The 24,172-nt window shown below is 43.3% G+C and overlaps 1 protein-coding gene across 2 annotated transcripts in view; it reads right to left on the bottom strand.

Moving 5' to 3' along the window:
- The window catches only part of TMC4 (transmembrane channel like 4), a 69,570-nt gene extending 47,258 nt beyond the window's left edge, over nt 1–22,312 (bottom strand). Inside the window, exons 1-3 of one of the 2 annotated variants that reach the window (XM_088450996.1) lie at nt 22,225–22,312; nt 17,557–17,611; nt 13,638–13,830 (exon numbers count right to left, since the gene is read on the bottom strand). In XM_088450996.1, the coding sequence (XP_088307122.1) occupies nt 13,638–13,830; nt 17,557–17,611 (248 nt within the window). In that variant the 5' untranslated portion in view covers nt 22,225–22,312. Of the gene's footprint in view, nt 1–13,637; nt 13,831–17,556; nt 17,699–22,224 lie in introns of those variants that run through there. The other variant, XM_088450995.1, reaches the window with a different exon arrangement.
- Between the last annotated feature and the right edge of the window lie 1,860 nt (nt 22,313–24,172).

Raw genomic sequence — 24,172 nt, 5'->3', positions numbered from 1 at the left:
TCAGCATTTACTGCACAGTCTAACACTGTTGGCGTCTCCCCACATGTGCTGCTAGCTCAGTTGGTTCACAGTAGAAAATCTTACGTGTTTTGTAAGAAGTTAATTACAGCTGGTGGACATTGTGTTCATAAAAGTGACAACCTAAGTACTAACCTCTATTAATGGGACTTGGTCACGGATTCCATAGAAACATTACAGTTCAGAGTTACGAGTTCTCTATAACTAATGGAACTAAAATAGTATAATATAATTATGTATTTCATATGTATGGAATTTTCATAATTTCTATTTATTTAATGCTATGGTAACTTCTCAACTTGTCCATTTAGAGTGTTTGATACATCCCCCTATTTGTGTTGGTTTTTAATGGTTGGAGTAAAAATCTGCTATTTTTGCCATTACATGCAGCAGTTTTCATTTAATATTATTTTGTATTATTACATTGTCAAAATTAGCACCTGGATATTTGTGAGTTTTCATATATTTCCATTTTATCAACAGTGGGATAGCCACAGGTCAGTTAAGCCTGAGCTTAGCATATAGAATACAGCTATAAGACATAATTAGTTTTACGCTATATGTAATCTAGCACATTAAATTATTTCCGTACTGTACAATACAGCAATGCATAATATATTGATGCATCATAAATGCAAAAATAGAAACAAATGGGTTTAACTTGCAAATATCTTTATATACTATCTACCAGAATACATAGAAAATGTTTATTCTCAGAAATTATAAATGCTTCCTTTTAACATATTCCATTGCCATAATTGTAGGTAGATTTCCATGAGGGACCCTGCGGTGGTCGGCACTGGGATTTGGCATCAGAGCCTACCGCCAGTGATGGAGCATTTGCAGATTCCTGAATTTGGTGCCAGCTGTGAGCCAATTGTGGTTCACTGACTGGTGGCCAAATAGAGCTTCCTGCTGTAAGCCAATCACGGCTCGCTGTGTCATATCTCCACCTAATATTAGCTGGCATAAGAGCTAGGAGTTCAGTTTGTCTACGGCGAGAGCAAAAGACGAACCTCTGATGAAGAAGAGTTCCAATAGAAGTGGAAGAGGCCAGAAGATGCCACACTCAAGCAAGAAGACTTTGGGGACAGCAGAAGAAGACTGTCAGCCGACAACTGAGCCTTGAGGACAGTGCTAACTCCTGCTGAAGAAAGAAACTGAGGACCAGAGAGGCTTGCTGTGGGAGCATGCAAAAGAGCTTAACAATGCACCCCACTATAGTCTCTATCTCTGTAACGGGTAGGCACCTGTGGGTCCAATGCACCTACCTTTAACTCCCTAGACCGCCATGTGAATGGGTGATAGGCCCACGTCCCAAAGCTAGAACAGGCACTAGGCCCACTCCCCAAAGCTAGAATGGGCACAAGGGCTGTTGCCCACTTAGATTCAGGCTAGGGGGTATATTTACTAAAGTGCAGGTTTTTTGAAGTGGAGATGTTGCCCATAGCAACTAATCAGATTCTACTTAACATTTATATAGCATCTTATAGAAGATACAGTAATAGTTAGACTCTGATTAGATGCTATGGGTGACATCCCCCCCCCACTTTTAAAAACCCTCACTTTAGTAAATATACCCCTAGGTCGGTAGCTACTATTAGCATTCGGCCATTAGACCCATGGCCACAATTAGGTTCAGGCACTAGGCCTGTGGCGATGAATTCCCCACAAGGGCTGTTTTCCCACCAAAATCCTGTTTTCTTACCAAATATCACCCCTGTTTTTCCTTACTGACAAGGACACTAGGGCCTACAATAATGTAATATAGGGTAATATTCACAGACACTGTACTTCCATTGTGATTGTGTATTTGTGCGTTTGTCTTTTTCTTCGTGTCTCCGTGTAGTATTGGAAAAAGAGAATGTAGAGCTCAGGTTCTTAGTGTACCACACCTGTAAGTTAGGATTGTTCTTTGTTTGTTCCATTAGACCCGTGAGTTTAGGGTTCTGTTTGCTTAGTTAGATAGATTTGTGTGGCGCACAATTAGTTTCAAGTTTTTCTCACAAGGATAGTTGCAGTGGGAAGTTGGAACCTTCTGTATCTGTCTGTCTTTCTTTCCGTCTCATTTCTTTCCGGGCACCAGTGAGCCTTAAACCCCAAGGTAAGGTCTCAGTTTTCACCTAGTGCACAAGCACCCATAGGTGAAAGTCTGGATCTAAGGCCAAAATGCCAATGATTATCTTAACTGTACCCTGATTAGGGATACCTGTAAAAACATAGCATTCCCACTGAATCAAGCAGGGACCTTTCTGATCCCTTGTTTTGTTAATTTGAGGTCCTTTCCGCATCTGTATACCATAATGGGACATCTGAGGTGAGCACCCAAGAGGGACCACCCCTTTTATATAACCAATGAAAGTCACTGTATACCTTTAATTAAGGTGCTGAACACATTATTGCGAGTTCTTCTTCATATATGTAAGATGAGTTATGCTGAGTACATTAATGAACAAAAGGTCCAAGCGCTCCACCTGTTTTAACATGTGTCAGCCAGTAATAAATACACCTGTGCACCAACTTGGAGATCTGGAAAACATGCACTGTTAGTGGTGCACTGCTATAGACCATCAATAGGGTTAATTATTAATATGGTATAATAATACACTATCCAGTACATAAGGAGACCAACATGTACTTATATGTCCAGGGCAGTGCTGGGCTCTTCTGCTGCTCCCCCAGACTCCCGGACTAGCTCCAATGCTCTGGAATGGTGGCCACCAGCAGTGGCTCCTGCCCTCTTACCTGAGGGGGGTTGCCGCTACTGCTGGCTGGTCTGGCCGGTGGCCTCCCAGCGCCTGCGCATTAGACCTGGCAAGCGCCGAGAACTGCGCATAAGCAGCGGTAGCGCAGTGCATGCGCATAACTCTGGCATCTGGGGACTGCATGGACTGCAACCTCGAAAAGCCGTGTAAGGTTGCCCGAAAGGCATAGCAGTGGCTGCCACTGGAAGCCGCTCTCTGCTAATCGCAGCCTGGACTAGTAGTCCATGGGGGAGAAGGCACCTCCCCCTGGGGCTGCCTGTCCTATGCGTGTCTGGCAGGTGGCGCTTCCAATGGGAAGCCACCTCCAGTCACACTGAAGTGGCTAATTTTACTGGGGAGAAGGGGGGGGGGGCTGCAGCCATGCAGTCTCTAGGTAAAATCCACCCCATCTGAAATAAAAACATTCATCTCAGGCAGGATGGCCCTGCAGGATGGCTTACTGTGATTCTGTAAATGGTCCTGTAAATGCTGGAATTATGACACACAATACACTTTGTATGACGCATATTAAAGCTGGTTAAGTACTAATTATGCCCTCTTCATGGACTGCCAACACTCACTCTAAAATCAAGCATTTGGAAACCCCCATCTAGAAACCCTGCGTTTGCCACTGATACATACATTAAACACAACAAACCAAACATAAAAACAGAGAATAGTATTTCTTACTCTAATATTTGTTCATAAGGTTCCGTTTACAAATAGTAGTAAAGGAGCAGGTTGGGTTTTCTGGATCTCCTTGTTAAGTGGCACACACTCCAAATTTACTGGGAAGCTGTGTCTCCAAAGTGCACTCCTAACGGAGTTTACAATGTAACGTAAATACTGATGTCGTCTTTAAAATTCAAATAGAACAACCTTAAGGAGGGAAACAACTGGATAGAGATGTGAGCATTTTAAGTAGGGATGAGCGGGTTTGGATTTCTGAAATCCGAACCCCCCGAGCCCCCCCGATCCGAGTTGTATCCGAGTCAGGCTCGACTTTTCCCGCCTGACTCGGAACTGAAATCGAGGCAAAACATCATCATCCCGCCTTCCGGATCTCGCAGGTTTTGGATTCTATAAAAGGTCCCCGCGTCGGCGCCATTTCTCACTCCGGCTGTGGACAGTGAAGAGGGAGGGTGGGAGCTAGGGCTGGCTGGGCTGTGTTGTGCTGCTGTTGATCATAGGGACTGTGAACTCTCAGTCCATAGGGGCTGACTGGGCTGTGTTGTGCTGCTGTTGTCCATAGGGGCTGGCTGGGCTGTGTTTTGCTGCTGTCATAGGGGCTGGCTGGGATGTGTTGTGCAGTCAGTTGTCCATAGGGGCTGTGTCCACTCCAAAGTCTATAGGGGTTGGCTGGACTGTGTTGTGCAGTGTCCCATAAAGGCTGTAGTCCTAGAGGGGTGCTGTAGTGTTGTCCAGGGGGTGATATGTGCATCAGGGGTGCTCCCCCAAAGTGCACTCCAAACAAAAAATATATATTTTTTTCTGTGTTTGTGAATTGTGTGCACTGTGGCTGCACGTGCATCAACAAAGGAGCAGCGCCAAGCGTGCGCCTGTGTCCCATAAGTAAAGTGTCGGCTGGCTTGTCCGTTAGAGGGTGCTGTAACCCCCAAAGTGCACTCTAAACAAAATAAAAAATTATTTTCTGTGTTTGTGAATTGTGTGCATTCTGGCCGCACGTGCATTAATAAAGTAGCGCCAAGCGTGCGCCTGTGTCATAAGTAAAGGGCCAACTGGCCCGTCTGTTAAAGGGTGCTGTAACCCCCAAAGTGCACTCCAAACAAAATAAAAAAATATTTTCTGTGTTTGTGAATTGTGTGCACTGTGGCTGCATATGCATCAACAAAGGAGCAGGGCCAAGCATGCGCCTGTGTCCCATAAGTCTGTTAAAGGGTGGTGTCACCCCCAAAGTGCACTCCACAAAAAATAAACAATTCTTTTTTTTTCTGTGTTTGTGTGCGAAATGTATGTATGCATCAACACAGCAGCAGCGCCAAGCATGCGCCTGTGTCATAAGTCAAGGGCCGGTTTGGACATCTGGTCCGGACTGAAGGACGTGCCAACAATGTCAATGTCTACTGTCACTGCATATGATACTGTCACCACTGACAGAATGGTGGAGGAATTATTTTCTGTGTATGTGAATTGTGTGCACTGTGGCTGCACGTGCATCAACAAAGGAGCAGCGCCAAGTGTGCGCCTGTGTCATAAGTAAAGGGCCGGATGGCTTGTCCGTTAAAGGGTGCTGTAACCCCCAAAGTGCACTCCAAAAAAAATAAAAAAATCTTCTTTTTTCTGTCTTTGTGAATTGTGTGGGCTGTAGCCGCACCTGCATCCTCAAAGCAGCAGCGACAAGAGTGCGTCTGTCTGTTAAAGGGTGGTGTAACCCCCAAAGTGCACTCCAACAAAAATAAAACATTTTCTTCTGTGTTTGTGAATTGTGTGCACTGTATGTGCATCAACAAAGGAGCAGCGCCAAGCGTGCGCCTGTGTCCCATAAGTCTGTTAAAGGGTGGTGTAACCCCCAAAGTGAACTCCACAAAAAATAAACAATTCTTTTTTTTCTGTGTTTGTGTGCGAAATGTATGCGCAGTAGCCGCACGTGCATCAACACAGCAGCAGCGCCAAGCATGCGCCTGTGTCATAAGTCAAGGGCCGGTTTGGACATCTGGTCCGGACTGAAGGACGTGCCAACAATTTCTGACATGTCTACTGTCACTGCATATGATACTGTAACCATTGATAGAATGGTGGAGGATTACATCGGTGACAGCATCCAAGTAGGCATGTCAGACAGTCCGTACCTGTACTGGCAGGAAAAAGAGGCTATTTGGAGGCCCCTGTACAAACTGGCTCTATTTTACCTGAGTTGCCCCCCTCCAGTGTGTACTCCGAAAGAGTGTTTAGTGCAGCCGGGAACCTTGTCAGCGAAAGGCGTAGGAGGTTGCTTCCACAAAATGTGGAGAAGATGATGTTCATAAAAATGAATTAATCAACTCTTCCAGGGAGACCAGCCTCCAGAACGCACAGAGGGACCTGTGGTGGTGGATTACAGCTGGGACGAATTAATACTCTGTGAGGATGAGGATGTACACAACACGAAGAGGGTGAGGAATCGGTGGATGAGGACGACATCTTGCCTCCGTAGAGCCAGTTTGTGCAGGGACAGAATAATTGCCAGCTTGTTTTGTGGGGGCCCAAACGAACCAATCATTGCAGCCACAGTCGTGTGGCAGACCCGGGCGCTGAAATGATTGGTTTGTTAAAGTGTGCATGTCCTGTTTATACAACATAAGGGTGGGTGGGAGGGCCCAAGGACAATTCCATCTTGCACCTCTTTTTTTTTCTTTGCATTATGTACTGTTTGGGGCCTAGTTTGTCAAACTGCCATCCTGTCTGCCACTGCAGTATCACTCCTAGATGGGCCACGTGTTTGTGCCGCCCACTCGTGTCGCTTAGCATAGTCATCCAGCTACCTCGGTGCAACCTTTTGGACATAAAAACACTATTGTGAGGTGTGAGGTGTTCAGAATAGACTGGAAATGAGTGGAAATTAAGGTTATTGAGGTTAATAATAGCATGGGAGCAGAAAAACCCACAAATTCTGTGAATTTAGCTGTTTTTATGCTTTTTAAAAAAAATAGACAGATCCAAAACACAAAACCCAGAACCCAAAACACGGAAGGGTGGTATTGGCAAAACCAATCCAGATCCAAAACACCCAGATCCAAAACACGAAAAGTGGCCGATGCACACCCCTAATTTTAAGAGAGGAGGGGGCCCATGTGCAGCCTCCGTTTGGGCCCCCTCCTCTCTGTCAGCACACTAAGCGCAGTTGATTCTGGCTTTATGCCAGAAGCTACTGTGTATACACGGGTATCCGGGAAAATAGCGCCTGCGCCTTTTTCCCGGGCACACCTTTTCTGCGCATGTATGGGTCCCAGTGATTTTTTTGCTGCTCTGCAGCGCCGGTCCGGTGACCTGGAGAGCGCCGCATGGCGGCCGATTGGCCGACTTCAGTGGCACTTAGAGATGATGTCATCTCCACGCCTCCACTTCCACGCCGGTGTGAACGGCGCCGACTCGGGAATTTCCGGGGTCGGCGCCGGCTAAATTCCAGGTCTGATCCGGTTTGGAACCCTGTTCCAACCTCCGGGTCAGACCCGAAATTTAAGTATAAAAGTGGTATTAGAGGTGCAGGGAATATTTTATACATGAAGAAGTGGAGGAAAGAGTGTGTTTGTACTAGGGGTGAGCGGGTTCGGATTTCTGAAATCCGAACCCCCCCGAGCCCCCCCTATCTGAGGCCGATCCGAGTCAGGCTCGACTTTTCCCGCCTGACTCGGATCTGAAATCGAGGCAAAATGTCATCATCCCGCCTTCTGGGTCTCGCGGGTTTTGGATCCTATATAAGGTACCCGCGTCGGCGCCATTTTCTCACTCGGCTGTGGACAGTGAAGAGGGAGGGTGGGAGTTAGGACTGGCTGGGCTGTGTAGTGTAGTGCAGTGTAATGTTGTGCTGTGCTGTGCTGCTGTTGTCCATAGGGGCTGTGTCCACTACTTCAAAGTCCATAGGGGCTGGCTGGACTGTGTTGTGCAGTCAGTTGTCCATAGGGGCTGTGTCCACTCCAAAGTCCTGTGCAGTGTCCCAGTCCTAAAGGGGTGCTGTAGTGTTGTCCAGGGGGTGCTCTGTCCGTCAGGGGTGCTCCCCCCAAGTGCTAAAAAAAAATAATATTTTTTCTGTGTTTGTAAATTGTGTGCACTGTGGCTGCACGTGTATCAACAAAAGGAGCAGCGCCAACCATGCGCCTCTGTCCCATAAGTAAAAGGGCGGCTGGCTTGTCCGTTAAAGGGTGCTGTAACCCCCAAAGGGCACACCAAACAAAATAAAATAATATATTTTTTTGTGTTTGTGAATTGTGTGCGCAGTAGCCGCACGTGCATCAACAAAGTAGTGCCAAGCGTGCGCCTGTGTCCCATAAATAAAGGGCCGGCTGGATTGACCGCTAAAGGGTGCTGTAACCCACAAAGGGCACTCCAAACAAAATAAAAAAATATATTTTTTTGTGTTTGTGAATTGTGTGCGCAGTAGCCGCACGTGCATCAACAAAGTAGTGCCAAGCGTGCGCCTGTGTCCCATAAATAAAGGGCCGGCTGGATTGACCGCTAAAGGGTGCTGTAACCCCCAAAGGGCACTCCAAACAAAATCAAAAAATATATTTTTTTGTGTTTGTGAATTGCGTGCACTGTGGCTGCACGTGCATCAACAAAGGAGCAGCGCCAAGCGTGCGCCTGTGTCCCATAAGTAAAAGGCCGGCTGGCTTGTCCGTTAAAGGGTGCTGTAACCCCCAAAGGGCACTCCAAACAAAATAAAATTATTTTTTTTTTTATGTTTGTGAATTGTGTGCGCAGTAGGCGCATGTGCATCAACAAAGGAGCAGCGCCAAGCATGCGCCTGTGTCCCATAAGTAAAGGGCCGGCTGGCTCATTTCTTAAAGGGTGGTGTAACCCACAAAGTGCACTACTCTCCAGCAAAAATGAAAAAATATTTTCTGTGTTTGTGTGCGCCTTAGCCGCACGTATATATCAATATAACATAAATGGAGCACCAAACTTTCTCCGATAAAAATAAAATAGGGAAAGATCAAGAACCACTTCCTCCTAGTGCTGTTGCTGCTGCTGGGAGTTGTTCATCATCCCAGAGAGGAAGTAGGAACACCACTACTTTTACTAAACAATTGACCCTCCAACAGTCCCTAGCGAGGAGGATGAAGTACGACAGCAGTCATCCTGAAGCAAAACGTATAACTGAGGCCTTGACTGCTATGTTGGTGTTAGATGTGCGTCCGGTATCCGCCATTAGTGCAGTGGGATTTAGACAATTGATGGAGGTAGTGTGTCCCCGGTTCCAAATCCCGTCTAGATTCCACCTGCATTCTTAAAGCAGCAGCGACAAGCGTGCGTCTGTCTGTTAAAGGGTGGTGTAACCCTCAAAGTGTGCTCCACAAACAATAAAAAAATTCTTTTTTTTTCTGTCTTTGTGAAATGTGTGGGCTGTAGCCGCACCTGCATCCTTAAAGCAGCAGCGACAAGCGTGCGTCTGTCTGTTAAAGGGTGGTGTAACCCTCAAAGTGCGCTCCACAAACAATAAAAAAAATTCTTCTTTTTTTTTCTGTCTTTGTGAAATGTGTGGGCTGTAGCCGCACCTGCATCCTTAAAGCAGCAGTGACAAGCGTGCGTCTGTCTGTTAAAGGGTGGTGTAACCCTCAAAGTGCACTCCACAAACAATAAAAAAATTCTTCTTTTTTTTTCTGTGAAATGTGTGGGCTGTAGCCGCACCTGCATCCTTAAAGCAGCAGCGACAAGCGTGCGTCTGTCTGTTAAAGGGTGGTGTAACCCTCAAAGTGCACTCCACAAACAATAAAAAAAATCTTTTTTTTTCTGTCTTTGTGAATTGTGTGGGCTGTAGCCGCATCTGCATCCTCAAAGCAGCAGCGACAAGCGTGCGTCTGTCTGTTAAAGGATTACATCGGTGACAGCATCCAAGTAGGCATTTCAGACAGTCCGTATATGTACTGGCAGGAAAAAGAGGCAATTTGGAGGCCCCTGTACAAACTGGCTCTATTTTACCTGAGTTGCCCCCCCTCCAGTGTGCACTCCGAAAGAGTGTTTAGTGCAGCCGGGAACCTTGTCAGCAAAAGGCGTAGGAGGTTGCTTCCACAAAATGTGGAGAAGATGATGCTCATAAAAATGAATTATCAACTCTTCCAGGGAGATCAGCCTCCAGAACATACAAAGGGACCTGTGGTGGTGGATTCCAGCGGGGACGAATTAATACTCTGTGAGGATGAGGATGTACACAACACTGGAGAGGGTGAGGAATCGGTGGATGAGGAGGATGAGGATGACATCTTGCCTCCGTAGAGCCAGTTTGTGCAGGGACAGATTAATTGCCAGCTTGTTTTGTGGGGGCCCAAACGAACCAATCATTTCAGCCACAGTCGTGTGGCAGACCCTGGCGCTGAAATGATTGGTTTGTTAAACTGTGCATGTCCTGTTTATACAACATAAGGGTGGGTGGGAGGGCCGAAGGACAATTCCATCTTGCACCTCTTTTTTTTCTTTGCATTATGTTCTGTTTGGGGCCTAGTTTTTCAAACTGCCATCCTGTCTGCCACTGCAGTGTCACTCCTAGATGGGCCACGTGTTTGTGCCGCCCACTCGTATCTCTTAGCATAGTCATCCAGCTACTTCGGCGCAACCTTTTGGACATAAAAACACTATTGTGAGGTGTGAGGTGTTCAGAATAGACTGGAAATGAGTGGAAATTAAGGTTATTGAGGTTAATAATAGCATAGGAGCAGAAAAACCCACAAATTCTGTGATTTTAGCTGTTTTTATGCTTTTTAAAAAAAAATACAGATCCAAAACACAAATCCCAGAACCCAAAACACGGAAGGGTGGTTTTGGCAAAACCAATCCAGATCCAAAACACGAAGAAAGATCCAGATCCAAAACCAAAACACGAAAAGTGGCCGGTGCACACCCCTAGTTTGTACCAAGTTGATCCTTATAAAATATTTGCATTCTTAGACAGTAAATAAGGAAGCCTATGTATTTACTGAGAAGGAAATCATTGGCTATGCACGTGTAGCTATTCTACTATGAAACAGGTCTACCATGAGTTTCAGTTAACATATAATTGTTTGTTCAATGGCTGAAAGAGATTATCGTCATTGTTCTACTGCAGCAGTAGCTGGGAAGTGAGGAGTTTATTCAGCAAATGCCGGTAATCATCTTGCCTAATGATTTCAATAAAACATGTTCATGGTTTTATATCTATTTATACCAGTTGTATAGGCACTATTTCTGCCCTTGATATTATTATTAAATGTTATTTTTTTTATTATCCCATGTTCAAATAGTTCGATCTATTTTATATTATTTACGTTTTTATATATAAATAGTGGGAAGGATCTTTTATTGTTTATCTGATTGGCAGCACTTTGAAACACACATAGGACACAGCACACTGATGAAGGGAAGCATGAACTGTAATTTATCCATTGTAATGATTTGCATACCCCATATTTGCTTTGGTGATAGTTGTTATGTTACAATGGTGTGCAAACAGTTGGGACAAAGCTTTTTTTTTATTATTTATTTATAAAGCTTAATTTTTGTTCATATACATTTTTGTCACTTAAGTTGTTGTAAGGAGTTTTCTTGCAGTTCCTGTCACTATTAGAAGTCTTCCAAGCACTGTTGAAAAATCAAACAGTAGACAACCAGCTGCTAAGTCTTTTTGCAAAGCTGGGTACATGTTTAAACGACCAGTTCGCCATCCAAGCGGGTGATTTGTAAGCTATACACACTTACCATTTGGTCGCTCGATATGTCCTGTCTGACATCACAACTGGGCGGGCATTTAAATTTGCCCGGCCAGTTGTGATGTCGGTGTCAGCCATACACACATGCAGATTCACTGATGTATCTTCCGGATATAATCGGCATTGTCTGTGCTGCAGGGTCGGACCTGATATGTCTCTGAACGACGTTGTTGCACTCGCGATATATCGTTCGTCTATCGAACAAAAGATAGATCGACAAGTGTGTACCCAGCTTAAGTCCTGGCTCATTTTCTCTAGATAAATAACACAGTTACAGCGCCGTCGGCCTGGCGTCCGGCTGCAAAGCTGCAGAAATCACTGGGAAAATGGCCACTGTGGCCATTTTCCGGTGATTTTCGCATGCACAGTAGAGATGTCCCGGGAACGCTGCGTAGGAGCCATGTTCCCGGAGACCTGCGCATGTGCAGCAGACTGGCACAATGTTAGAGTCTACTGCACTGCCAAAGAGGAGGGGGCCCGATCGAAGACTGCACACAAGCCCCCTCCTCTCTTACACCACCTGTGATTTACATCAATGTTTCGGTGACACAGAGCGGATTTCACTGTGAGTTTTAAGCAGCACTCAAGCTGGCTTAGCAATTTGCCGGATTTATGAGTCCATGTAACCTATCCTCAATACTTAAAACTACATATTTAAAACTAAAAGCTAACCATTGGCAGATTTTACCTAGAGACTGTAGAGGTGCAGCCCCACCACCTCCCCACAATAAAATCCATCATCCACAGAAATCCCCAGTCTGTGCACTGGTTTCACATCGGAAGCCCTTTCTTCTGGTAATCACCAGCCGGACTGTCAGCCCCAAGGGGAGGTGTTTTGTCCCCCTGGGACTACCAGTCCGGATGGCCATTAGCAGAAGCACTTCCAATGTGCAGTGGCTTTGGCTGCTAGAACGCCAGTGTGGCCTGGCTTCTAGGGGCTGCAGCCGATTCCGTCCCTGGAAGCCAGGTTTTCTATGCCTGCATGGTTTTTTATCTTCCTCCCTGGCTAGATTTTCTAGTGCAGCAGATAATTATGGAGTCCGGGTTAGTGCTGATCTGAGCTGCAGCCCGGGCAGCTCCCTGGACTGAAAATGGTAGTAGCCGCCATTGGTGCCAACTGAAAAAGCAGTAAAAGAAAACGAACTTCTCATAAGATTTCAATGAAATCCTACTAATTTGTTCCAAAAATCTTGGAAACTGTATCAAAATGTTATAAAAATGTGGGTAGGGGCAATCAGTGCGGTCTCCTCCACCTGTAACCTGCCCATTAATGTTGTATAGCAGCACAGCCGCATTGGCACATCTATCAGTGAGGGAGAGGAGACTGCTACTGCCCAGTGGCCACGCTGAGCAGCAGCACTCTCCTCTCTCTCACTGCCTGATGTGCTGCTGCGGCTGTGCTGCTATAAAGCAGCAACATGCCCAACCAGCCCAAGTAAGCAACAGCCCATTTCCCCTCTCGGCACCTTTGCTGCCAGAATCACTGCCACTGATCTCATGCAATAAACAGTCTCTCTGGCTGCTTCATTTATCATAGCCATGTTACCAGCTGTCTCTTCACATCTAAAATGAAATCCTGCCATAGTAGTACAATAGTATTCATATCCAGCCAGAGCCAAGAAAAAACTGCTTAACATCACAATTTTCAAGTGCAAAATGGGTATATGGCATAAAATAAAAAGTTCTTAAGATAAAAAAAAACTTAAACAGTGGGAGTACTGTGATCTGCACACTACAGTATGTGCACAGGCTGCATGTACATGGCCATTGCCTCTGCCTACAAAATGGCTGCCTCTACTATGTGTAGACAACAGGTGCTGTTTAAATGACTGGACATAAGGGGAGATGAATCAAACCTTCTAAAGAGTGGGAAGTGGACAAGTGCAGAAGTATTCTATAGCAACCAATCAGCTTCTAGCTAACATTTATCAAGCACATTCTATAAAATGATCGCTAGAAGCTGATTGGTTGCTATGGGTAACTTCTCTACTCGTTAGAAGGTTTGATACATTTCTCCCTAAGGGGCCTTATTTATAAACAATGTTTATCATATGCAACGAGTGATAAAACTTGTTGCGTATATTAACTGGTAATAAATAATGGTGCTCCAGCCAATCAGCTCGCAACTGTCATCTGTGTGAAAAATTCCATCCCAAGACCTGAGAGACTACATAATTAACAAAAGTTCTATTCCACCAAAACCATGGCTGCCATTTATTTCTTTTTATTCTTTTTAAGCAATTATATCAAATAAGGCTACAGAATAAGACATAACATACATAATTGTATAGCACAGTGTGAAAACTCTAAAACTAGTAGAGTCCATACAGGAGATACAAAGGGTTGGGGTGAACAACTTGAAGTTTCTAATCTGAGAATAAGGATAGTCTAGTAACATCAACACTATGGGATACACTTTGTGCTGTCATCTATTTAATTATGAATATGAAATCATTTTTAACAGGTTAAATAAGTTTACCTTATATTCCTTTTCTGCTGCATTGGGCAGATAAGTTCTTTCATGGGCCTGTCATCTTCTAGCCACTCATCCACCCAGTTGTCTACAAGGGCAGTTCCTCCTCTAGACTGAATGCCGTCTGTCCATGTTTGGTCTTCATTGCCTCGGTAACGGAGCGCCGATTGAGGCGGTTCATGGACCCCCCACCTCATTTCTGCCAAATACATACAAATGTTTGTGTTTAACCTTCTTTAATTCATAATAGGATACATAATGGTAACAGTTTTCACAACTTGAGTTGCTACCACAAACAGCGAACAACACAAAGAACAAAATATGCAAGAGACTGATTAGAACCAATCTAACATTTGCTATCATTGCCTTACTTGCACTAGATCTATTAAAGCTAATTGCTTATTGGCTGTTGTGGATTACTGCACAAATGCAATTGTCAGTATAACCTCCAATGTCACTTGCCCATTTGAGCAGTAATAACAGATTACTGATTCAGGAGGGAATGTCTTCATCACCATAGTGTGACTGGTGTGCAGGGGGGAACGGCTACTGAATCATAATAACTGGCTAACCCTGCCTTACTTATCATTACTGTGTAAGTGAGGTTTGGTTTCTTGGGCCACACAATCCTGCATGAGCATATAACATCTGGGCCATAGACTGGCAGCAATCTCCTTGATATGTTTTTTTTTTTTTTTTTTTTAAATGGTGTTTTAGCTTGCCGTCTGATTCAGCAAGCAACGCACAGGGTAGCTCAAAATCCAGAGTGTGACTAGTGAAGGGAAAACATAGGAAAATAAAAGTAAATAAGAGTTTAGCTCACAAAGAGCAACATATATAAACAATGCAAATAAGCGCAGAAGGAGCAAAAAAAAACAGTTGTCCCCATACCAGAAAGATGATAAAGTTCAGCAATGACATGTCAGCGTGACTGCACACTACCCAGCTCCCATATCCAGAGATTCATTTGCAGTTTGTGGGACACACAGAGTGAATCCGGATCCCCCCTATGTGCATTCCAATGCTGAACTTTATAATCTGTCTGGTACAGGTACAACTATATTATTGTCTTGCTCTCTCAGAACTTTTTTTTTTTAATAAACAATTTTTGTATTTATTGACATAAACAATACACAATATAGTGCGAACACCATTATAGATTAGGGAAAAACCCCATATACAAAATACACTGAAAATGACACTATGAAAGGTGAGAACAATACAGAATAACTGTAATATAAGATAACAATACGAATTTGCGCATTTTATGTAAATCCAAAGTAAAGGAAAAGGAAAAGAATAAAGAATAAAATGAAAAGAAATTAATTAAAATAAAATAACCCCTCCCCCCCGCTGGCCATAGCTGTAATAGATGCTAACCCATTCAATATAAACACTTCAATTAGAAATACCCTTCAAAAAGTAAATGGGTTTAGTCTTAGTCTAATCTTAGTCTTAGGGGTATATTTACTAAAGTGTGGGTTTTTAGAAGTGGAGATGTTGCCCATAACAACCAATCAGATTCTACTTAACATTTATCTAGCACCTAGAAGATAATAGCTAGAATCTGATTGGTTGCTATGGGCAACATCTCCACTTCTAAAAACCCACACTTTAGTAAATACACCTCTTAGTCTCCAACTCTCCCTCTCCCCTCACATCATAAACACTGAACTTATTTTTATATATGTTGCTCTTTCTGAGCTAAGGTCTTATTTATTTTTATTTTCATAATTTGCTCTATTTTAAACCATTTTATCGGCTAATTTCAACCTATATCTAGATTACTTACATTTAGATATATTAGCACTATATAACTATGGATTTTTTTTAAAGTATCACACTATGTTGTTCTAAGTGTCGGTGTGTTTATTCAAAACTACCTACTTCCCAATTTTGCTATGCGGTGATTGCATTGTTCCAAACCTAACTCCCCATCTATAATTATTGAATACAAATTAGGGATGTGCAGGCTCGGATAGGTTCGAATTTGCATGCAGAGTTCAGATGTTTCCCTCCAAAAATCGGGTGTCAGAAAGAGGCAAAACATCATCTTTCATGGACAAACATAATCTTCCATGGACTTTTGTCCAGGAATGATGATGTTTGTCCATGAAAGATGACGTTTTGCCTCTTTCTGAGACCCGATTTTTGGAGGGAAAAATCCGAACTCAGCATGCAAATTCGAACCTATCCGAGCCTGCACATTCCTAGTACAAATAATACGGTAAGAATTGCATACCTATAACAAGGGGAGTTTGATTCTGCAGTTAGTCAGTACTGCAAATATGGGGCTGTCCCTGCAATTCAATCAGTTGGTAACTATCCAATTGTGTCTAATGCTAGATGACCCATTAGTGTTTCTCATGGGTCAATCTCGCTATTAATGACACCTAACGAATAAACCATGCTTTCAACTGAAAATAGAGTTATCTAAAGCAGTGGTTCCCAAACTGCGCCTAGTGGTACCCTGGGGTGCCTCGGGACACTTGCAGGGGTGCCTCATATTGGTGGTCCAGCACCAAATCAAATTATTTATGGTCAATGTAATGTAAATATGCGGACAAAAAGGAAGCGCAAACCTGTCCACCACCACATAACTGAGCCTAAGAATGACAGGTAAGCACAATTTACTTTACTACATTTTTCCTGAATTTCTCAATAACAAACCTTTGGCTTAGGGGTGCCTTGAAAACAATCTGATACTCTAGGGTGCCATGGTTCAAAAATATTTGGGAACCACTGACCTAAAGAAAGGATGACTGAAGCCTTTTACACGGGCTGTTGTTACCAATGTGTGTAACATGCACAGAAGCTGTGACGGGGACGATTACCACTTATTTTGTGTGCTGCAAAGAAATGCTATGCCAGGATGTAGAATAAAATTGTATAAAGATATAAAATAGCACACTACTTTTAATTAAGGGTGTACTGAGCTCATATTGATATTAATGGTATTTTGTTCCAGACAAGACAGATTGCCTGATTCAGAAGTACGCGCAGATACAGCTGCGTCTTATTCCGGAACAGCATCTGCGCCTTTATGTTAATGCCACAATAGATTTTCAGCCTGAGACAACCACTGGCTGCGGCGCTAATCCATCACCGTACGTATTAAGACGCACCATCTTTGTACCATTGGTCACAACGATGATTGCGCCAGTCCTGTGGCAGGTGCAATTTCGCCATCTGAACTTGGCCTCCTGCGTCAGTGCAACTGTGTCTTTTGCCGCAGTCGCTGTCACTATCGCAACCGCGTCTGGATAGCCATCCCTCTGTTACCTACTAGGAACGACCACTGAAAGTCACTCTATGTGCAATTTTGATCTGCGACTTAGAGCTGATACCATCGGCACACATACGCAGTGTGACTCGGACGCAAGCGCAGATGGAAAACATCGGCCTCTTGCGCATGATGTCACCACTGTCTACACCTTGTAATCAGGCCCAGAACGTGGCTAACGGGATCCAAGAAGACTGTTTATTATTATTATCCTATATTTATATGGTGCCACAAGGGTTCCGCAGCGCCTTACAATGTACATAGACAAATGAGCACACATGATTTATACATTGCTGCATAACACTTAAATAAGCAGCATGGTGTCAGTAACCAAGGGTTGGGTGCTGTTGTAAATGAAAGTATAATTAAGTGAAGGAGAAGCACATGAGGGAAGAGTGCCCTGCTCGTGAGAGCTTACATTCTAAAGGGGAGGGGGCAGACAAACAGTGGTGACTGGATAGTGGATACAAGGGTCACAGTAATAGAACATCTATGGAAAGGTTAGCCTAAACTTAAGAGAAACTTGTTTACAGAAACTCTCTCATCTCCAATATATTTAAACTATATACATAACATGTTATATCTAGAATATTTCAGTACGTCTTGTGTTGTTTTCATCAGTAAATATAAAAAGCTACTAACCAGTATCCAGGGGGTGAATGTGAGGATCTCTTGTCTCATCTTCAACATGATGCATCTTGGAAAAAAAAACCAGTAATGGTTAGTTGAGCTCTTTTTCCCTGTACAGAAAGTTGCAAACAAGGAAGTTCTTCTTGAAGTAATTTGTTAACTGCTGCCTGTTAATGATTTGTTGCTGGTATTTATGTATCTTATAATACAGGAGTGGCCCGTGAGTGACACAATCACTTGGGGATACAAGCAATCAGGCTGGGATGACAGTTATTGGAGGAGAGTGAGGTTGGGCACGTTGTATTCTAATGCAAATAGAATCCACACGGTGACAGAGTCACAACATCTATACAATAAACCCTGCAGTTTGGATTAAAAAGAAACTACGTTTTTCCAAATTAAATTATTCTTAATTAACAGACTATATAACTCAAATGTTATTTGTTTATGCAGTCCACATGTGTTATTTACTTATAAGGTATTTTGCCAAATGGAGGTATATTTTACACTTCTATATTTAACAAGTTGCCATAATTTTACCACAAAATTTTTTTTATATACTGTACATAAAAATTCAACTGATTGGTCATATATTCATACATAAAACAAATATATTTTTTTAACATTACAAAATAATTAATTTGCAGGATCATAGTAATTAATAGTGTAACCCCCCCCAGGAATAATCCCAAAACTAAAAAGGGGATAACACAGCCTTTTTTTACTCTCTCAGGAATACCAAGGGTTAATGTGGCTTCCAGGCAATACAATGTTGCCACTTACCTTGCATGTTACCTGCAGCTGATTGGGTCCCCTAAGGGCGGGAAGCCCAGATTTAGAATGTTACCCTGGATTTGTAGAAGGGATATATACAGCTGCTGCATAGGCTGGGAGGTGTGCAGATCCAGCATGGAGTGTATCAGCAAGGAGTGCTTGGAAGAAGAGTTTGTGTGAAGCATTGGCCGGTGTGTGCAGCCACGGCAGCAGCTCAGCGTGAAGTCCGTACTTTCCGCATCAGCAGTGAGTGAAGTGTCCGCAGCCGAACCAAGGACTCGGGAGACAGAGTGTCAGCCGCTTGCACCCGGAACAACAGCACAGCAGCACTATCCCTGCGGCGGGAAACCTGCGGAAGTGGCCGAAGCAGCCCTGAGACCCGCTGGGTAGCGGTAGTCCAGGCAACTGCTGGGAAGACCGGCATCCGCCCGTCCCGTGAAGCTGCAAACAGGAGCCATACAACGACCGTCTGTGGACTTGGGTAAGACAATCACCCCTCTGCTTGTGATCACCCCTGCTGCCAAGGGACATCCCCCCATAGTTGTAAAACACTGGGCTGGGAGAAGCAGCAGTGACCTTACATTACAGCCTGATAATTACCAAGCAATCTTACATAGGATTAAAGGCTAACATTCCATTTCTGCAGTAGTGACTCTGATTAAATATTACAGCAAGGTATCTAGTTCTTTTTATAATACTACAGTAGTGACTGACCAAATACAAGAATAATCTATCTATATATATATATATATATATATATATATATATATATATATATGAATCCATAGTGTTCTGGAAAGTGCAATTCACTTTCATTATAAACGCTTATTAATGGATCCTCCACTTCCTTTGTTTTTGTATGATCAGTGAAGATTCAAGAGACATTTTTTTACTACTGGACTCAACATTCAGCTTCTTGATAAACGTTTCTGTGAGATATGCACAGTAGGTTATAAATGCACTTATACTATAAGGTATACTGTAATCATTTAATGTGTTGTGATGTTTGTAGGAAATATTTAACTGAGGTTATTTGCTTTACATATGAAGTATTGATAAGCTCTTTTATGTACATTTCCTAATGTCTGAAAAGTGATTGCTACTGTGATTTACTGTGCCTTATTCTTGAATGAGAAGATATTTGTTTACCCCATAATCTTATTTGCACTACTGATCTTTGATGCAAGGATGTATGTATATGTTTTGTACTGAAACTAACAGAGTGTAATTGAATAATGTTGAAATCTGCATATTAACAAAATAGAGTATACAGTTGCTGATTCTTACAGACAAACATCTTCTTCAAATAAACCAGCTTTCAATGAAGGCATCTGTTAAAAATATCTTTAGTGTAGTCCCACCTTCTTTACCTCTCTGAACCGTACCTTAGAACCTGTGCTGGGTGGAAAAATTCAATTACCAGGTACAGTGAGAACATTACTGTTTGAAATTACTCTGACACCGTTTACCTGGGTATCACAATAGCTGTAAATAATACCAACACGGCCGGTTCTGGGAGATGCAGTCGGCAAATTTGTGCCCCCCTCGTTTGTTGGCAAACATCTGTTCAAATCTAAAACCTGGGGGACAAGATATATGCCCATCTCCCCTCATCCCCATCACAGGGACCAATTCCCTGGGGTCCAAAAATCTGTATCCACTTCTCCAAGTAATCACAACTTGTAACCATGTAGCCAGAATCACTTATCCAAGTACCGACTACCCAGTAGCCATATCCATACCTCAGTGTGTGCACTGCCACAGAGTAGTGGTCGCATTAGGCATGGTCACACTAGATGGGGGCGTGTCAAGCACTTCTAAACCTCTGCGCCATCCACAGCTTCCTTCAAGTCGATTAAAAGCACCCCATTAGTGGGATGTATCTCCTGTCCACAAATTGGGGCAAAATACCTTTGAAGCACCTTGGTGCTTGGATTTGAGTAATGTAGTTGCTCACCTCATCAGTCTATACACTTTGATAGCTGGGTTAGTTACACATTCATAAAATAAAATACAAATCGCATGAGGAAAATCACTTACGGGTTCAGCATTGTGCTAAGACTGGATCACTTTGGCTAGTATAACCATACCATACACAGGCTTGCTGGACCTCTGTTCTGGGGGTGCATCAGCATTGTGCCAGAAGTTAGTGCAGGGACAAGTCTATTGTTTTAACGAAGATATCCAATTTCTTCTACACAATAAACTGTACATATCAAGTATCAAGCATGTAAAACAAACCTTAACTCAGATAAATACAATACTTCTGAGGCATGAAAAACTACTTGTTCCAGCACATAGCTAAATCAATCAGGGATGTTTACAGGTGCCTGAATTCCCCTTCAAACCCATATTAAAGGGGGAGATGTATCAAACTTCTATAGAGTGGACGTTGAGAAATTACCCATAGGAACCAATCGGCTTCTTAATATAATTTTATAGAATGTATTTGATCAATTCTAGCTAGCAGCTGACAATATCTCCATTTCTCCAGTCTTTAGAAGGTTTGATACATTTCCCCCTCAAACATTAATGAAGACAGTGGTACTGTCATTTCTATCACTGACTCCTTTTGGATGACCAGTGCGATTTGAAGGTATTTTAGAGTAAGAAGTCTGCTTATATACAGTACACTGTATATAGTATATTCACAGTATGAATATTTTGACAAGAGGCAGATCTGTAATTACTTCTATCAAAAAACATGGAATAGGTTTATTTACCCCCAAACAGTCCAAAATTAAATTAATAGCATTCTCATTTCATAAATAGGCCTTATTTTACCCAGCTTGGTCTCTCATTAAAGTATATAAATCATCCCAACATTAAATTATTAGTCCCATCACAAATTAATAGGCACTATTATGACTCCAACATTAAATAGCCCCCACTACCACAATCTTCCCATTAAAGGAGTAGCCCCCACCAGTAAAGGAATAGAACCTAACCCCATTACATCTTTAAATTAATAGAACGTCTCCAGTTACATTGTGGCTGATCGTGCCACAAATAAGTGCAAGCATCGCGCCATGCGATTCCCCGGAACTGCATACGCTATGGTATACAACTGTGATCGCACCATGCATTCCTATGGAGGCGTGGATGCGTATGCAATGCACGTATTGTCTCACGCTATGCGTGGCGTGATTTACCACGCCAGCGGCAAGAATATAGCTGGGCATATACCTCACATATTACCGTCTTCCATTCAGAATCCTGGGCTGTGTACTGAAGAAAGTAGACGCTTGTCAAGCTCCCTTGAAGTCTGTACACATGGGATGGTACCTACGTGTCAGGAGTAGCGTTGCCCTTCGTGTGACTTGCTGAGATTACAGGGAAGTCATCACCCATTTCGGGGTGAGAGAGGGGCTACAAGGGGGATGCTATCACATGCAGCGAGAGGAGGACACAGTGAGATACACATGCTGAGGGGGAGATAGAAAGAGGGACTCGCATGCTACAGGGGAGACAAATGAAGAGACTGTCACACACTAGGGAGTCCAGTTCCTATGACAGACCAACTGCATCACAGAATGTGCATAGATCTGGCACAGTCCTAACACTTAGCATGAGCCCCAAATGACATGATCAGTTTAATGCACACATAGGTGCCCTTCTACATGGTCCGCTGTCTACTGTGTTACTGTGAGTATGGGTGTACAATCTGTGCACTACAATAAATCTAGACTTAAGTCTCACTGCCTGATCTGCCTCATATAATGATCCCGCTGGTGTCTGGTATTATTCAGCTTCTGTATATCACAAATAGTACACTAGTACTCACATATCAACACTTCCCTTTTGTATAGCAAACACATTTCGTCTTCAGTAAGAGCTTTTTAAAGCTAAAACCTTGATCATACAGCTGGAAATAACCTCAAAACTAAATCTCTGAAACACACTCACGAAAACTCATATAAGCAGGGGATTAGCGAGGGTGGTTCCAGTGGAGCATGTGCTCCGGGTGCCAAAATGGACAGAGGGCGCCATCCAGGGTTCCGGAATTCATGTGGCGCTGCACAGTGTGATGGCCACCTGTTATTTTTATCTCTGTTTGTTTGCTCTATATCCTAAATAAATTATGAATCTGAGATCTGTTTCTACATTTCATGCTCCCTCAAGCAGCACAGATTGCCTCCCCTCCGGTCCTCCCTCCTCTGTGATCATCTTCTGTCACCTCCCCTTTCCTGTCAGTGATTACATTCACTTCTCACCTCTTTAATTCCCTCCCCTCTCTACCCTGTGATCAGCTCATTGCACTTGTACACGCCTTTCTTATTGGCTTCTGTCACCACCCCTCTCCTCTCCTTTTTTTATTGGCTTCTGTCACTGGCCCTCTGTGATTGGTCCTTTGCCCCTCCCCTCTCCTTTCATATTGGCTTCTGTCACCTCCCCTCTCTGACCGGCATTTTCCTCTCCCCTCTCTTCTTTGATCCCCTCCCTCCTTCTCACCTCATTCTGTGCTTCAATGGACTTAATAGTTACACATCTGAGGTAAAATCCTAAACTTGAATAATAAGGTGTGAGTTTAAAAAAAGTCACTGCTTTGCTAAAGTAATGGACGTGTTCCCAGGCATAACAAAGTGTTATTTGAAAGTTTAAAAAATATATATATATATATTAGGAGACATGTAATAATAATAATGGTGGTAAACAGAACATGTTTAGTAGTACTCACATTAATATAGGTGCAATGTATATTTGTGAAGTAGTAGCATAGCTGAAAAGGGAGCTTCTCATAAGTGTTCACACTCCAGTGAAAGCTGCTTGGGGAAGTGATTGCAGTAATAAGCTGTGCACCCTGTGGAATCTCACTCCTGCACATGTATTCTGTCAGTTTAAGTTAAATGACTCAGAATATATAATACAATTCCCTCTGTTGACTAATAACAATGACTCAAAGGAGATAAAAGTCAGATCCTAGGTGCTATACATAAATATAGCAGTGCCAAAGGAGCTACTCCTTTAATGTCAGATCACCAAAGCATTCTATTCCCCCAATGGGACCTCAATGCCCAGCGTGATACTGCCACTGTTTGCTGTTTTTCTCTTCACTTCAGTATTCCCCTACAGGCTGGCCATACCCCACTGGCACAGTTCAGGGGGAAGGGGGGGGCACTATGACGTGCACTTTCTCCAGGCACCATGGTATCGTGCTACTCCTCTGCATATAAGCATACAGGGCGAGATGCATGACGCACCGCATTCAGGATGTGATGCATCCCGCCGCTAATCGCATTCATGCTGGAGTTAATTACACGGTGTGCATGAAGAAAACGCAAAGGAATGCTCTCGGTAAGAGTGGTCCTCTACGAATGAGGGACTTCTGGGTCTGTGACCCAGAAGTCCCTCCAGCGTCCCTCTGAAGAAGGACACATGCCACTTGGGGTGCTGGGAGGTATCTGATTGGATCCGGGGAGTCCGCAAATAGAAGCCCATAGGCCTCTATTGGGCAACGCCATCTGAAGATGGCGTTGTCTACCGCAAAAAAAAAACCAGAATGTATCGCATTCCGGGGCTTCATGCAGCCCCTGAACACCCGCAAATTATCCATCTATACCGGGCGTATTTTAATCTTCCTTTTCTTATTGTACATTTTCTATGACAGAACGCCCCCATGCCGCCCTCTACGCATCAGTAAGTTTCTGGAGACAATCGTAAGTAGCAGTCATCATAAATCTGCATGGAAGTATATGCATTGACACACAGTTCTGAGCATGGGCAGGGCAAATTTGTGTTCCACAAATTGTACTAGTAGTAATACTCAATCTGCATGAGCCCCTAAATGACTACACCTTTATTTAAGCAATAGATAATATATAACATTTTATTATTATATATTTGTAAATACATT

Source organism: Taudactylus pleione, unplaced genomic scaffold, assembly GCF_031769625.1.
Source record: "Taudactylus pleione unplaced genomic scaffold, aTauple2 ptg000535l, whole genome shotgun sequence".
NCBI classification, from domain to species: Eukaryota; Metazoa; Chordata; class Amphibia; order Anura; family Myobatrachidae; genus Taudactylus; species Taudactylus pleione.
Note: the sequence above shows the minus strand (reverse complement) of the source record. Positions and strands in the feature narration are given on the sequence as shown.